Source organism: Squalius cephalus, assembly GCF_949319135.1.
Source record: "Squalius cephalus genome assembly, chromosome: 1".
Taxonomy (NCBI): domain Eukaryota; kingdom Metazoa; phylum Chordata; class Actinopteri; order Cypriniformes; family Leuciscidae; genus Squalius; species Squalius cephalus.
Window position 1 is genome coordinate 44,564,163 of NC_137122.1, and position 17,212 is coordinate 44,581,374.

Genomic DNA, 17,212 nt, shown 5'->3' on the forward strand with positions numbered 1-17,212 from the left:
ATGAATGCATGTTATGTCAAATAAATAGATAAAAATGAATCTTATCACTTTACTTAAAACCTGAGAAAGAAAAACTGAAAAGGGAAGTATATGGATGAGGGAAGACATGATATTCACATAACACACTGTCTATTAAGATGCCTTCACCTGGAGGCTGTTTGTAGGCGTGCAGCACAGGGGTACGTGCCTGTTATCCCACAATTCTGATTACTTTCTTGTGCCTCTCTCTCTGCGTGCGCAGTCCTGATTTTCACCTTTCTTCCATGTTTGAATGTGTAAATTGGCAAGACAAAACACGTCCAAATGATAAACTTTCACTCTATGATGGTTAAACTTAGCAGTTAATTCGCGAATAACATGTGTGCCGAACCGTGGGGCCTGGTCTGTACGGATCACGGATCAACTGCGATCCGTGATCCTAATAATTAATGTCCCTGTTCCCAAAAATGCTGGTACTCAAAAGTGCTTCCCTCCACGTTTTCTGCTGCGCATCGTTTATTTTTACCACGCATGTGCACCAGTTATGTGCACCCCTGACTATAAACATATAAGCAAAAAAATCATGAAATATTAATTAGTCTCACCTCTAAAGCTCACTTAAATTGACATTAAACGTGACATTATGGATGTACCTGTAAGGCAGTTTTAAGGTTAGTTCACCCAAAAATGAAAATTCTGTCATTAATTACTCACCCTCATGTCGTTCAAGACCTTCATTCATCTTCATCTATATTCTAGGATAATTTTTATGAAATCCGAGAGCTTTCTGTCCCTCCCATAGACAGCTACATTGCAACTTTCAAGGCCCAGAAAGGTAGTAAAGACACCGTTAAAACAGTCCATGTGACTACAGTGGTTCAACCTTAATGTCATGAAGTGGTGAGAATACTGTGCTCATAAACAAAACAAAAATAATGACTTTTCTGTGCTAGTATGGTGAGCCGGCGTTCTAACGTAGAACCCGGAAGTGCTGCACTGTGTTTACACTACGTGAGTCTGACACAGATAAAGTTGTTATTTTGGTTTTGGTTTTGCGCACAAAAAGTATTCTCGTCGCTTCATAAAATTAAGTTTGAACCACTGTAGTCGGACTGTTTTAATAATGTCTTTACTACCTTTATGGGCCTTGAAAGTTGCAATGATGTTGCTGCCTATGGGAGGAACAGAAATCTCTCGGATTTCATCAAAAATATCTTAATATGTGCTCTGAAGATAAACGAAGGTCTTAACAACATGAGGGTGAGTAATTAAAGCCACACTGTTATGGGTGTAAGGGTAACGCAGCTAGCCTGTTTTATCATATTAGATACATTTGAGTGTGTTGAAAGTTGCTATAATGCTACTCTGTGCGTTCGCTCGGTGGCTACTACACTTGTTGCACACTGCAGTGAGCTAGATCCATATTAGGCATGGTAAATATGGTACTCAGTCACAGTAAATCAAGAAAACGAGATTTAAACAAAAAGACTGTGTTGAGCTGTATAACAATGATTAGTTTTCAGTCTATGAATGTATCCAAACAGTTGCTCACCTGTCTAATAAAACACATAATATATTAAAGTGTCTTTGGTGTTTCCATGGTTTCTACGATGAAAATTGAGGGTAACGCGGGTATGATGTTATACGCACGGACACGGTCCGTTACCTGGTTAAAATAGCTTATTTCTCTGGATCTAAACATTTGGGATAATGTAAGTACACAAATCAACAAAATATATGACATTGTTCAAGTGGTTTTTGGATATTTTAATCCAAAAATCTTACATAGAGTGCCTTTAATGACAGAAATGTCATTTTTTGGGTGAACTAACCCTTTAACAGTGCTGAGCACCGAGGCAGCAAGACAGTTAGTTGTTAGTCATTTCAATCAGCCATTGACAATCAATTGGACAATTTTTTTCAGAATGGCCGTAGTAACAAAAATCAACACAAGATGGAGCTAAAGACCTTTTTATTGTATATAACTAGCAGGCAGTCTCTCGTCATTGGATTACCCACTGTCTCCAACACAGCACACTCAAATGACATTAGTGCTGTGAAACAAGATAAAGCCACTAACGCCCCCAGCCCTGATCCCTACACTAATGCAGGCTCACAGACATACACAAACAGAGACACTATCGCTTTCAATCACAGATACACGCTTGTAACATCATCCTTATGGATCATTTCTTCTGAATACTGCAGAAGAAATTGAATCGGATGAATTTTATAAAAACACCCCAAACAATCTATGTATATAGATGTATAATCTATGTATATACTGCATAACATAAATTAAGCCTGTTTTATGACCAATAAGATTTATTGAAAATTAGGCATTTCATATAGTAATACGATTTTTCTAGTAAAAACAGAAGTCAAAAACTGACCATTTCAATTATGTAGTTTGTCAACTTAATTACATTATTTTAAATTAAAACTAGTAACTTTGAGCTAATGAAAAACGTTTCAGGACGCCGGCGTCCTCCTGCAGATTACAGTAATGTAGAATTGGATGTTTGTAATAATGTTTTATAATTTCCATTATTTTCATTAGTCTGAATGTAAAACAGTGTTATTATTTAAATCAACATAAAGGCAAATACAACAATGTAAATAATTACACAATTTATTTAGTTTTTATTTTATTTTAGGGTGAAATATAACCTGGACATGTTCTTTCACAGGTTTCATGAGAGTCACCCAAAAGTATGTTGATCACTCTCTATTAAAAGTTATGTTTGTGGAAACAGTTGATGTAGAGAAGAAATCGCTTATTACGTCTGTTGCTTTGATCTTCTGTGTTATTTTTTCTTCTCTAGTTCATTGCTTTTCGATTTTTACATTTTGTGTCTCAATCTCTAGGGTTTCAATCAGAGAATTTGACCCTTTGCCCTCTCGCCATTCCATTACCAAGCCAACAGACTTGCACTTAATCATACACGCACACACTGCTTTAATGCCCAATATTAATATTTGACAGGGGATGTAGAGTGACCTTAGAGGGTCAAAGGTCACTTTTCTAAGTGTGTGCACTATGCACAAAGAGGGAGGGAAAAGTAGTAACATTTAAAAATAGGCAAATTATCACCCCTGTGTACCAAAAAATAGATAAGAAAATAAATGATGGCTCATAACAAAAGTGTGGCAATCAAGCGAGTGCTCTCAGTTGGTTCTACAGTGCAAGCGATCTGATTTCATATTAGACTCACATAGAAAGGCAGAGGATACCGGGCTGTTTCAAATCAATAAGGCTACACAAATCGCATCCCAATACACACAGTAGGGCTCTCCCTGGGCCAATTACCAGTTAGGTGGAGGGGTGAGTATCTTGGATGACAAAAAAGAGCCAAATAACCCAAAACAGATAACAGAGGTACATTGATGCAGACAAACCAATGAGAATAGCCTGTACCTTATGACAAGGCACCGCTGGCATCAGGTTTAATAAACTGTGACTGCCGTCAGCACAATGTGAGAAGGACATGTTCCTAGACAAATGTGCATATTAGTCACTTATCAATAGGTTATCAACAGTGTACTCAACTTAATGTTTTCTTTTTCCGAGGAAAACAAAATATAGGCAGAATGAAAGCACCAGCCACCATTGAGTTTCATTGCATTGTTAAAAAAAGAAAAAAGAAAAAATGCAATGACATTTTTTTTGGTGAACTATCCTTTTAACCCTAAAGTTAATGGGAAATGATTGGTTAACAGGAATGTTGTTCCAGGAAGAACAAAGAATTCATATCCAGGGATATGCAGGCTATTGATAAATTTACCAAGCAATCCATCAGTATGCATTTTTGTTATATAAACGACTGAAGTTAATTATTATGATTTAGGTTCAGGAAAGAGAAGGTATGAAGGGGGTTGACAGGATGAAGGAAGGAAGGAAAAAGAAAAGTATGCTTGAGAGAGAGAGAGAGAGAGAGAGAGAGAGAGAGAGAGAGAGAGAGAATGTAGGGGAAGAAGATGAAGAGAAAAAAGAGTGAAAAGGGGATGATTGGGGCTATGACGAGGGAGACAGAAAGAGAGAGGGGGGTTTAAAACGTCAGCATAGGAGCTCTGCTGCCAGTCTGCATGTACTGATATGCACGACGCTCGAGGAGTTTGCGCTCCGGTCAGGCTCGCGCACTGGGATCCTAACCGTCACCAGCACATAAAAGCGCGGATAACGGAGATGATTCTCTTCACACAGCAACACGAAACGAAACAAAGTGTACGCAGATGGAAGCGATGAGGTGTCCTGTCAGTTTCCACACACCTTTGGATGTGACGAGCTCCAAGTAGCGGGAGTTTACCGTGAAAGACAGCAGGTGGGATTCCACTAAGAGGAGAGCTCGCGCTTGACTTTTTGTTGGACATGGGACCGGGTCTCGCCTGTTTTGGATACGGTACCGGAGGAACCGCGTCTTCTTGAACGAAGAGCTGTCGACAGCTGGACAACGACGAGATGCGCTCCGACCACGGCTTCATCCTGCTGCTCCTCAACGGGACAGCGTGCTTGGTGAGGTTTAAATATTAATGTGATATATTAAGTTTGTGTTATATTAAGTTTCAGTCTTGTTTATTGAACCGAACTGGGTCTCTGTCAACGGTTGAGAGGTGCGCTTCACGTGGCCTTCACCTGTGCGTCAAGGGGTGACCGTCATCGTCTTCCCGCCGAGCGCTTCACACTTAAGGGCAGGAGTTTGGGGCACGAGCTCTGGATGGACCTGCTCGAGCGCGTATCGACTCTTTCTTGGAAGTCATGCTTCGCTTCGCGCGCAAGGGGTCCCATGCCTATTTTCTGTATTTTGTGTTAGTGTGTGTGAAGGAATAAGCGGGTGGAAGGAAAGATACACTGAGAAATTTCAGGGGCGTCCTGATCCTACATTTTCGAGGGGGCACTAGTGACAGTATTCAGTGACAGTATAGGATATATAGGCTATATAGGCTTTATATATAAACATATATATTAACATATATATTATATATATAACAAAAGAAAAAATTGAGAGAGAGAGAGAGAGAGAGAGAGAGAGAGAGAGGGAGTAAGGAAAATAAAATCAATGTAACATCGCTACAAACTTTTTGTTGACCATATTTAAGTAATATCACATGATCAAATGTGCTGAATAATTTTTACAGTACAATTGTGAGTGTGATAGTGCGGTTTTATAAGTCATTCATTTTAAGTTAAGTAGGCTAAGTGAGTTTCAGACCATGGCCAGTTTTTTGTCAGCGAAAATATTTCCAGAAGTTACTCACCATGAAATCAAAATTGACAGTTCTTGTTTTTTTTTTTTTTTATGGACTATTGCTGTATTTATTATAAATTATTTAGCAGTCCGCATCATCATTATTATTTTTTCTAAATTCACGTGTTCTGTAATCCTTAATCAAAATTTCCCTCCCACTTGCAGACATCTCTTCTCTACTCTGATTACGTGTTTGCTGGCGCAAGGGCGGGACAACCTGTCACCCTCACATGAGATCACAGCAATAGCAAACGGCAACCAGAGTTGCCAAGTCCACTTGTAATACGCGACTTTGGGCTTCTTCTTTTATTTTTTGTAAGTCGCGTTACGGGTCACGGGTCAAGGGTTTAGGTTTTTTTGGGATTATTTAAAAAAATGTGGGTGCTCGTTAGGAAAATATGACTTGCAACTTTGTTTCTTTATATTTATGGTCACAGTTTTTCCCCAATACATTGTTGACACTGTCTGCTCACAGTAGCCAACCAGTGCAATAATAAAAGTGTAGTAGCGTGAATCGTCATCTCATATCCCACCCCCTTCTCCCCCTCATTGGAGAAAAATCACATTCAACGCGACGCTGCAATCCAAGCCATGTTAGTAGACGCAAATAGAGATTTATGTAAATTTTCAAAAACAATGCCACCAACAGAGATTTGCATGATGGAGAGGAAACATGGGAGGTGATGTTTCTTTTTATTTTATTTTATTTTTATTTAATTTTAAATGTAGCCCATAAATAAGCACACTAAAAAATAGTTTTGTGGCACTGTTCTTTTTACCCCAATATTTTTTGTTAAAGTAACATATTTCTTTTACCACCAAAACACTATTGTATTGCGTTTAATTAACTTAACCTGTATAATTTCCCACTATACTTAATTATCAATCGTTAAACTAATGTAAAGGGTTTAATTTCGCGATTCAAAAAAAAAAAAAAAAAAAAAAAAAAAACGGATGTGACGATTTCCAACGTATTGGATGAAGACTGCATGCGAAGGTGCATGGCGTCAGAGCTAGAAGTATCAGCCGGTTAAGAAAATATAAAGTTAGTCTAAAGGCAAAGTCTTTCATTTCTGTTAGTATTGCGGAAAGTCTAGGCTATAATATATATATATATATATATATATTATATATATATATATATATATATATATATATATATATATATATATATATATATATAGGCTATATATATATTGGCTGCTTGTTCAAACTGCTTCATTAAAATGAGCTTAAGCAACACAATTGCTATACATTTTGTCCAAACTTAATTTGATTGTGTTCAGTCTGCTTAAATATATGTAAAATTTAAGTTTACTTAATCAGTTTGTGTTGGATTACATGAATGATTTGTGTTGCATTAACTGAAAACTGGGCGGTGCTTGTTAGTTCCCAGCATGCTTTGCATAGCTGAATAAAGAGAGAAATAAATGTTGAAATTAAGTGTTATTTTATGTGTTTTTGAGAAAACGAGAAAAGAGGGAGACTTGATAGTATGTAATTGTGTTTAATGTTCAATTACATTGGAATTATTAGAACCATTTAAATTACACCATTGGAGAAGAGTGGATCATTTGGTTAGGTTGTGGACTGATTCTTGTAAGTTTAATCCTTGTGGCTGAGGAAGCACTTATATTTTAGCATTTAAGATATTAATAAGTGCTATCACTAGTTGATATCTAGCTATAGTAGAACTTCATTTGAGAAATCATGTAAATCCAACACTCTTGTTTTTCAGTGCAATATTTAATAAACTAAAGCATGTTCACTAAACTTATAGCTTAAGTCACAGAGAAGCAATTCCATTTATTTGGTTGGACATTACTATTTCACATAGATTCTTTCTCATTCAGTTGTGTTGTCACAACACAGTGAGGTTACATAGATTAAAAAAATTCCATTAATGTTAAAAAATAATAATTTGCTTGCGTGGAACCACTGTCCATTATTGAATTAAGTTAGTTTAAAGAATATTTTTTTGAACAAAAAAACAAGTATTCTAATACTAACAGTAGATATATGGTTTGAATTTATTTTATAACAAATATGTGGCTATATTACAGCTCCCCCTCAGTGCTCTTGTCTTTTTCTCCTTTTCCATCTCCAAACCTATTCTGCTCACAGGTTATCGGAGGATAGTGCTTGCCCTCCCGCTTTGTTGCAATTTGATGATTTTTGTAAAATAGTTTCTGCTTTTCAAATTCTGAGTGGTTTCAGCTTAATATGCTGCAGGCTCATTTACTGATAATAAATAATATTGATGGTAATAGATTATATAATAATATTGCTTTGGGCTTGTTTTGAAGCTGCAGTTGCTTATGCGGTTGACGACAATGATCTAACAATCCAATCAATAACTGATGTCTCTACATTTTTTTTCTTGTCGAGAAGGTGTATCACTCGGATAAACATCACAATACGGAAGCTTTTATTACTAAGCAAAGCACAACACGAAAGCCGGTCTGGAACACTCCACTCCGGGTTTTCCATTTTGCCGTTTCTTGGAGCAAGAGAAAATGACAACTTTCTAACTACACTTTGCATTACTCACATACTCTAGTCTGCAACAACATGAACACAGACAATAACTGATACAAACTGAACGTTTAAAAAGAGGAAAAACATCTATATAGTGCGTAGAGGCCAAGGGTCAAATTCCAGAACTATTTTAAATACATTTTAAATAGACAAAGTGCAATTAGACATTTGCTAACATTTTGTTTCCATTACAAAAAAAAAACAGTTTTTCATTACATGACGGTTAATAATGATTTATTAAATTATTGATATCTGTGACAGCATATTTAGAATTTTTTTCCGGCATGATTTGTGAAACTACTACTACTAATAGTAATAATAATAATAATAATAATAATAATTACTATTATTATTTAGCAGCTCTCAAAATCCACTTTGCTCAATCTGACAGGGGCACGTGGTTCCTTTGAATATAGGCATGACACTTCTGAGAATAAGACAGATGATACTTTACCAATCCTACCGACCAAGTTTTAATAATTTCACAATAACTCCACAGCTAACATTTTAATGAAAAATTCCCGTTGGGGTTGGGACTTTTTTCCTCAGTGGTCAGAGTCAATTGTCGTCTTGGCACACTCTACAGAGTCTTACACTGCTCTTGGCGTACCCATGACTGGTATCAATGAGTAAAATATCCATAGTTTATCTTTAGAGCAAAGGTTGTGTACAGCTGCCTGATTTTTATGCACCTGCTGCGAGGGTGTTATAGCTTAACACCCGCAGTCTAAATTTAATCCCCCTCTAGCAGTCTCTGTGTTACAATTATCTGCTGTGTAGCTGGAATAATTCATGACTTCTTCTTTGACACGTTTTAATCCTCTTGTATTCTGCAGGGATACAAAATGATATCATTAAAGTGAAAAAAAGAGAAGCATATCAGAATTAGGAATCTAAACAACAAAGAAGCATTGCTTTATTTGTAGAGTTTAATTATGCCACATACAGGGTCTTTTGGTAGGATGTTGCATTAGTACAAATCCAGCTTCCTGCTGTAAAGCCTCCCATTTGGCGACTTACATTTGTCTATTCGGAAGGGGGCGGACAACTAATAACCATGACAAATCTTCCCTAGAATAATTACAAAACACCTACGTGTAATTAACTGAGAGGGGCTGCCAGTGAGAGGAAATTTAATAAGGTCACATCTGTAACCCAAGTTTGGATTTGATGAGGGTCAGTCCTGAGAGAAATGTACAGCATACATACCAGGGCATCACCAATCTTAATAAAGAAAAAACACAGTCTTATAGTCTTACTTTGTGATATGAAAAAAAATAATATATATATTGCCAAGAAAAGAAATGCTGAAAATAGCAGACTCATAAAATTACAGGTGAAGGTTATAAGGAATTTAATTAAAATACCATACACGGTTTTCCTTGTGTTGTCAGTGAATACCTTCAGACATGTAGCCATACTTTACGTCAGGAAGACACTAATAATGTAATTATCCAATTTAGCTTACGGCGTTAGGTCATTTATCTGCCACATTACTTAAAACCTGAGGGAGAGTCAGACGCAAGAAAATGGCTTATGTGTTCGCACACCGAAATTGGGCATCATGGATAATTCATTTGCTGTGTGACAGTGATAAATTATAGAGCAATCCATGAATTATCCCTTATTAAACACTATTATGCCGTTATTATTAATAGACATGTAGAGCACATTAATAATCAACCTTAATTTTCAGCAGCTTTATTGAAACTAAAGGGCCTGCTTTAATGAAGCCTTCAAGCGTTTGCCTATAGTTAAACTAAGAAAATCAACTGATCAGCTGATGCTTACGAGGTTAGAAACATCTAAAACCTGGCCACATATACATTATGGGAGCGAATCCACTAAATTACCATTTTGTGTGTGTACTGAATGCAGAAGTCACACTTTCGAAATCGTGTTAGCTGAAATACTGTAGAAAATCATAGCAATGTTTTGAAATTTTGACCTGTTTGATGTTCTCTACTTTTTAATTACACTAGTTGTTCCGTTTGTATATGTACATGTATATGTATAGTCGGCATTAAATAGAAATTCACCAAATCATTTTTTTAATTAAAACTCGATCTTGCGGTAAAACGGCAGACTTCTCAATGGCAACATACAGTATGCCAGACTTCTCCAATCATTGTTGCTTATACCATGATCTGTCCGAATACTCGATTCTGATTGGCTGCAAGGTGTGCAATAAAACCGTTAAGTCAGTTTAATCACCGTTCTATATTAATGCGCTGTTTTCATTGATGTGCACACAAGGCATGCATATCCGAAACATTCAGGAGCACAGAAACTTGTTATAATAATAATAATAATATAATAATAATACATTATATTTCTCAGCAACAAGGGGGTTATATGATTACTATTTTGAAGTAGTTAATCTCATAGCTTTGTTGTTAAATAGAGAGAGAGACGCTGAACAGACGCAGGTATGAATCCCTCTCTTTCGATAATTAATTCAAATAGTTCATTCATTCTGATCAATGTAATCTTACACACTACTTTATCTCTGTGTCTGATTTAAAGCAAGCAGAATGCTAGATCTAACGAGCCATAACTGACGAAAATAAGTGTCAATTTTACCCTTCTGGTCAAATATTATGCTGCAAACATCAATAACAGCTTTAAGTTGTCAATGCTGGCAAATGGCCATGGTATAAGCAGGATAATCCACGGCTAGCTGTGGATCGATTTTAATGCACTTCACGGAGGCAACCACCCTCCGCTTTGCGTTGGCCGGTTCTTTGCCTCCTCGTCATGCATTAAAATAGTTTAATGCATAGCTAGCTGTGGATTATCCTTTACTTAACCCTTTCGCACGTATGATCACACCAGTGTGATCAGTCTAGGCTGGTCCCTGGAGCGAACGATCACACCGGTGTGATTAGAACGGTCAGTGCATCACGTGATCAACTGCTAAATTCAGATGTGCTTTCGCGCGTTGGCTGGCGCTGAGCCAGAGACAGGTGCGCTCAGAGACGTCATATATCACAACTTTTTAGTGTTTTCAACCACATAATGTATATTTTAGGTTTCAGACATATAAATTCACATAAGTACTAAAAAAACAATACATTTAGAGTTTGTAAAATACACACTGATGTCTATGGAAGAGGCAATAATAATCCTTTCCATTATAATTAGACATGTTTTATTCATATCAGATACACATTGTGTAAATAACTTTAAAGTTTACTCTATTCTTCTCACAGTTCACTGGCCACTTACTTTAATGTATTTCGGGAGAAGTGGATGAATTCACGTGTTGTAAATCCATCAGATCCGATTCTCTGAACTGTGGCACAAACTAACATGGCGGCGCCCATCGCACATACAGCTCAACTAACACGATCGTTATAAAGGTGTTTAAACAACAAAACACATCCACTTGCATATATTTGACAATAAGAATATCAGATATTTCAGGCCATAGCTAACAAATTTGTGAATATTTGAAATAAAAAAGGAAAAAATGACATAAAAGCAGATCATCATTCATTCAGCGCTGTTGTTGCTGTGGTGTGTCACGTGATCACCATGGAAACCATAAAGTGACACATTCTAAATAACAGTCACCTTGAAAAACTCACGCTGGGGGGTCAGCCAGAATATTTTAAACTTACGTGTGAAAGGGTTAAACCCTGCCCTTTTTCTTAAAAATGACTGCAAGCTCGCATTCAGATCTGTCTCTATCCAATCAATATCCTTTGGATAGAATTAAGTCCCCACCCTAATTGTTTTAGTTTTTCGTAAATCCATTTCACTCGTGCTGCTACTTCCATCACATTGTTACTTTAATTCAAATGTGCTGTCACTTTAAACCTGAATTTTTCAGGAGTGAATTCAGTTGTAGAAGGAGGTTGTCATTACCATATATCAGTTCGGAAGTCAAGTCACAACAATATTTTGCTGCAGTGTGAACGTACACTAAACAGATCAATACTGCAAACATCTCACCCAAAATATATCCAGACAGCAAAATAGGTACTACATCTGGTAATAGTACTACATCTGGTACATGTGGCGTAACAGATGTAGGCCGGATCTTGGCCGACACTATGTTGCTTTCTGGATATAAACAACAAAAACATTATAAAATAAAAGTTAATACACAACAATATAAAATAATACAATAAAAATTATATAATAACAATATAAAATAAAAAAGGCCATACTTGCACATAAGGCAGACAACTCCTTTCTGTTCTTTAAATATTCAAAGAATCAACAGTCATCCTTTTCACCCTCTTTCACTCCTGATTGTGATGATTTAAAGGGGACCTATTATGCCCCTTTTCACAAGATGTAAAATAAGTCTCTGATGTCCCCAGAGTGTGTATGTGAAATTTTAGCTCAAAATACCCAACAGTTTTAGTGTGTGCCCTTTAAATGCAAATGAGCTGCTGCTGCACGGCACAGAGGGCGGAGCATCACGAGCTCGCGCTCAGTGTCAGAACAATCTCATCTCACGGAATGATGATAATATCAAAACAGAAACTCTCAGTAACGGTGTTCATTTCGACCCGGAGTCGGACAATAATGCCCACAGAGTCAGAGAATATATGCTGTATGGAGATGGAACAGGTATGGTATAGTTTAGTTTAATTACGGTTATAACATATGTGTCATTGCTTGTATCCACTATTAAGCCTGCTGTAGAGGACCCCGTCTGAATGATGGCCATAAATATACTGATGAGTTTAATAAAGTTTATTGTACATCACACAAAAGAGGAAGCGTCAGTTTTACTCCAGACAATCACCGTAAGAGCTGAGTAAACACAGTATAAGAAGTGCGTAAGTACATAAACAAATTTCAGTAGAGTTGAGGGAGCATTTTCTTCAAAAACTAAATGAATCCACCTCGTCTTCAGCGGCTGGCTCAGATTTCTGTAGTAAATAGAGAGAGAGCAATGTGGATTAATACATCCAGCCACACAACACCTATAGGCTACAACGCTTGGCAGACATTCTCATCAGTGCAGCAATGGCGGATGTGTACAACTCGCTGTGAACTCGATCAGGGCGGGTCTATGTTAAAACGGCAGTGTCTGTCAACATTCGTGGGCGGGGCCTGTGGCTTTAGTGACGTCACACCAGCCTCATGGCTGAAAACAGGTCGTTGGGAGACGACACTGCTTATGATTTATGGGGATTAAAAAAAAAAGTAGTGAGTGGATTTTTATCACTGTAGGGTGGTTGTGTACACACACTGCCAACACACATTTATGTCCAAACACCATACAAAGTGAATTTTGCATAATAGGTCCCCTTTAAGTGATTTCTCCACAGAACAATGTCATGCAGTCAAGAGCTTATTGCAGGCAATTACCGTGTTAAACGTGTTTATGCTGATGATATTGGCCTAGCATCATTCTCATTATGAGCTCATTAAATTAATACAGTTACAAGATGTAATTTTTCAGAGCCGGCAGTCCACTTTCTACATAGTCATAAGGGAAAATAAACTAAACACTGACATTAAAATCAGACAACTCCAGTCCATCTGTCTGGGTGTGTGCGATAAGCTTTGGTTTTTGGCATACAGAGAAAAGATTAAAAAAGACTGTTTGTTAAAGTGTATGCATATGTGTTTCATTTTCATTTCATTTTAATTTTATGCTTTTGGCAGATGCTTTTATCCAAAGCAACTTACGTTGCATTTCAAGGTACACATTAACATTCTTATCAGGTCTTGCTTTCCCTGGGAATCGGACCCATGACACGCCAACACTCTACTGTTTGAGCTACAGGAAAGTGTGTGTGTGTGTGTGTGTGTGTGTGCGTGTGTGTGTGTGTGTGTGTGTGCGTGTATGTGTGTGTGTGCGTGCGTGCGTGCGTGTCCACAAAACATCTATTCACTCATTGTTTGTCAAATGCATGTGATCAATATGAGTGAAAGCTGTTTGTGTTTTCAGACCTGTTCTGTTTAGAGGGACATTTCTTATTGCACCGACATTCTTCTAAAAGTTAATCCAGGATACAATAGTCCTGAAGCCATTCAGGAGAGAGTGTTTCTGACTGTCTCCAAATCTGGTGTTGCTTAAACAATGTCACTTGATTTTAAGCTCTTAAAAAATCTGTTTGCATGCCATAAACTGTCAGATATTCTGTGACTCACCTGTTCAACAAGGCCTTTCTTGTCCCTCACGGTCTGCTGCCTTGTCTGGCAGATTTACTGTACAAGAAAATTCAGAGACTGTCCCCTAGATCGACCCAAAGTTCATCTTGAAACAGTAAGAGGGCAAGTTAGTCACTCATAGGCAAACAAGACAGACAACGCACAGTACCAAAGGTACTGTAAGATAAACACTGTTTCATTAAACACTGCTGTCTACCTGTGTGATGTGTGTTAAACACTGTCGATGATTTTTATGCATTAGCACAGACTAACACCAAGTTAGTCTTCCATCCACCTCCTTCCCTCAGATGGGCATCTTTGGCATGGCTCTCCCTTTTGACGATAAGCTAGAGAGATGTAGACTGGGTAAACCCAGACCGATCTGCCGGAGATTTGATTTCGCCCCACAGCTCAGGCTGGAAACCTGTACATTCTTCTATCCTGCTTCCGTTACAAATTTGCGGGGACCAATCACAAACTGGCTTATCCACCTGGCGCGCTATTGGTGGGTTTAATCCAATCCAATTCCTTTTAACCTCTGGACAATGCTCAATGGCTTCTTTAGTTTAGCAAACAAATCGCTCAAGTGGGTGTAAATAGCACTCACTTTCATGTTTTTTTTTGTGTTTTTTTGCACAACCTGCAAAAATCGCTCAATGCCATTTCTGCTTCTGCAAACCGCTGATCAATGCTCCAAACCAACACGTTTGTTGACACGTTTCCTGCCTGGAGTTTTTGCTGCAAAATACATCACGTTGGTCTGATTGGTTGAAGGACTATCCAATTGCGTACAGAGTCATTTGAACTATGCCCGTTGATCACGCCTCTTGTGCAGTAGAAAATACAGAGCAGACTCCCCAGACTAATGTTCAATCTTAAAAGATTGAGCTTGGTCTGGTGATAGCCAGACTAAGAGAGATGCACAGTACAGCTAAAATGGCACATATTTTATGAATAGATTATTAAGCACTACTGTCAACATCCAATTATATCTCCAATTATACTATATACAACATCCAATTATATTATAGTTAAATGCCACTGTATAAATATTGAGGCACTGCTTAATTGAAACTAACGCTGTGGTAGTCACCATTCTTGCATTACACTAAGCATGTGGACTTTTTTCTTAAGACCAAAAACACGAAACATGCAAAGACAGACATTGCATTGCAAGGACATGTGCTCTAGGGTTACTGTGGTGGTAAAAAAAAAAAAAAACCCTCAGTACTCAAGGGGGCGACAGAGTTACCTTTGTCATGTCATGCCTGTGACATTAAACCAGATGTGTTGTTCAGGCAAATAGTTATATCATGACAGTGATAGCTGAGGATGCCATACCAAACTGACTGTAGAATCAGACCATTTATGGTCAAATGTATGTCAGGCAAATTAAAGGGCGGTCAAACTAGCATGTGAAATATCTTTGGACACTGCAACGGGCCAGGGTTCACCAAGCTTGAGCTTTGGAATGAAACAAAACATGAAACTTCTTCACATAAGCTTGAGTTTACGGTCCCCTGTTTAAACTAACAATGAACAACTTTTATAGCATTTATGAATTTGGTTTAATGTAAAATTATATATTAAATGCATTTATACAAAATATTTATTTATTCCCTTTTGTTCAAAGTTAATGTTAGTTCAAAATGTGTAAACTTTCATGTTAATGTATACAACTTTTAATGTTAAAAATGCATTTGTACATGTACATACATTAACCAAGAATAATAAATGCTGTAAAAGTATTGCTCATTCACATGAACTTGACACAGTTTATAATTATGTGTCTGTTTTTGCATTAAGGAAGTACTTTTGAGTCTTTTAGCGTTATTGCTATTCAAAAATACAAGTTATGCTTTAAGATTTACCTCCAGTGTGGATTTTAATCAATACATAGAACAATACATTTTTACAAAAAGCAAATTACCTGCTGGATTAATTATGACTTGGAAAGCAGTGCATATTTGTTTATGTCTAAGGAGGTTTTGGACTTCAAATAGACTTCAAATAGAGAGGGGCAAAGATGAGTTTCTTCATGGACGCAGTGCTATACATCTGTCACCATCTGTGAAAGTAGACAGATGGTTATTGTACTACCAGAGCATTGCGGTGACCTCATCAGGGTGTGACAAAGGCATCTGCTGACATCATTAGTGTGTGACATAGGCATCTGTTGGCGAATCCTTCAAGGCTGGATGAAAACTTTTTTTGCTTTTCTTACTCCCCCCGTGTCCTCTTCATTTTTAATTCTTGAAATTTTAAAATCCTTAGTTACTCAGCGAGTGGTCAGTTCAAGGATTACCTCCGAGCCTGGTAACAAATACTGTTTGAAAACATTAAGATTAGTATTTGTTTTTTAACAGCTGATGTCTGAAGAGCAGTGTATACTGATGGCTGAAATAACGGCAATATGTAAAACACAAAAAAAATATACATTAAAATATACACAAAATTGCTCAATTTTGCTAAATTCATTGTCAAAGCTGACAGTCCTCTAGGATTTCAAACTGACATACTGTAGTGGGGAAATAAAGAGTTTAAAATCTGCCTTGATTTTTGCTATCAGATGTGGAGAACATGAATGGAGTGGTTAGTGATCTTCAGGCTTTCCTAAACAATGTAAAACATTGGAGTAACAGCACTAAAGAATCATGTTCATGATACTTTTCCTTTGAAATGTTATCACACCAAGAGTCATCCCTTAATACCAGACATGACTTTTCTTACTAGAGAATTTATCAAAGGACTGGAGTCCACAATTTCATTCCCCACCCTTCTTTTTCTCCTGCTCTCGGCATCCCTCTCTCCCTCTCTGATTCTCAGTGCGTTCCATGAATGATCCTAACAAGTGCAAATAGGTCAAATAGATGAGATCTAAACTGCCTGTTAGAGCCTGTCCTATAGTGCTATGGAGAAACCCATTACCCTGCGCATCAGCTGTGCTCTCGGCCGTGGAGGAAGAGAGAGAGAACAGATGTAGTTTAGGATGGTGTTTGTGTCGATGACATAGAATCAAACCTCTTCCATTAGACTGTCTTGCACCGCTGCCACACATAGCCTTGTCGGATCTTACTGTGTCAGCCTTTGTCACCCTTTCACCCTACATGACTCACAGATCCATCACTAAAATTCACAGGGCCCGGAACAACATGATTATGGGTACAATGAACAGTGGTTCTCAACTGGCTTTGTTTTCAGGAATCAGACGGAATAGGCCCAACAATGTGCACAGTTAACACAACAGACTGAAATATGACAATTTCCTTTTTAGTTTTACCTAATTTTTTACAGTTTTGATCGTTTTCAAGCTCTCTGCAGGAAATAAT

At 37.5% G+C, this 17,212-nt stretch overlaps 1 protein-coding gene across 1 annotated transcript in view; it reads left to right on the plus strand.

The window, feature by feature from the left end:
- The first annotated feature begins 3,988 nt into the window (after positions 1–3,988).
- The window catches only part of LOC307160467 (neurexophilin-1), a 34,338-nt gene continuing 21,114 nt past the window's right edge, over positions 3,989–17,212 (plus strand). The window contains exon 1 of the mRNA XM_079874598.1: positions 3,989–4,492. Coding sequence (XP_079730724.1) covers positions 4,439–4,492 — 54 coding nt within the window. The 5' untranslated portion in view covers positions 3,989–4,438. The remainder of the gene's footprint in view (positions 4,493–17,212) is intronic.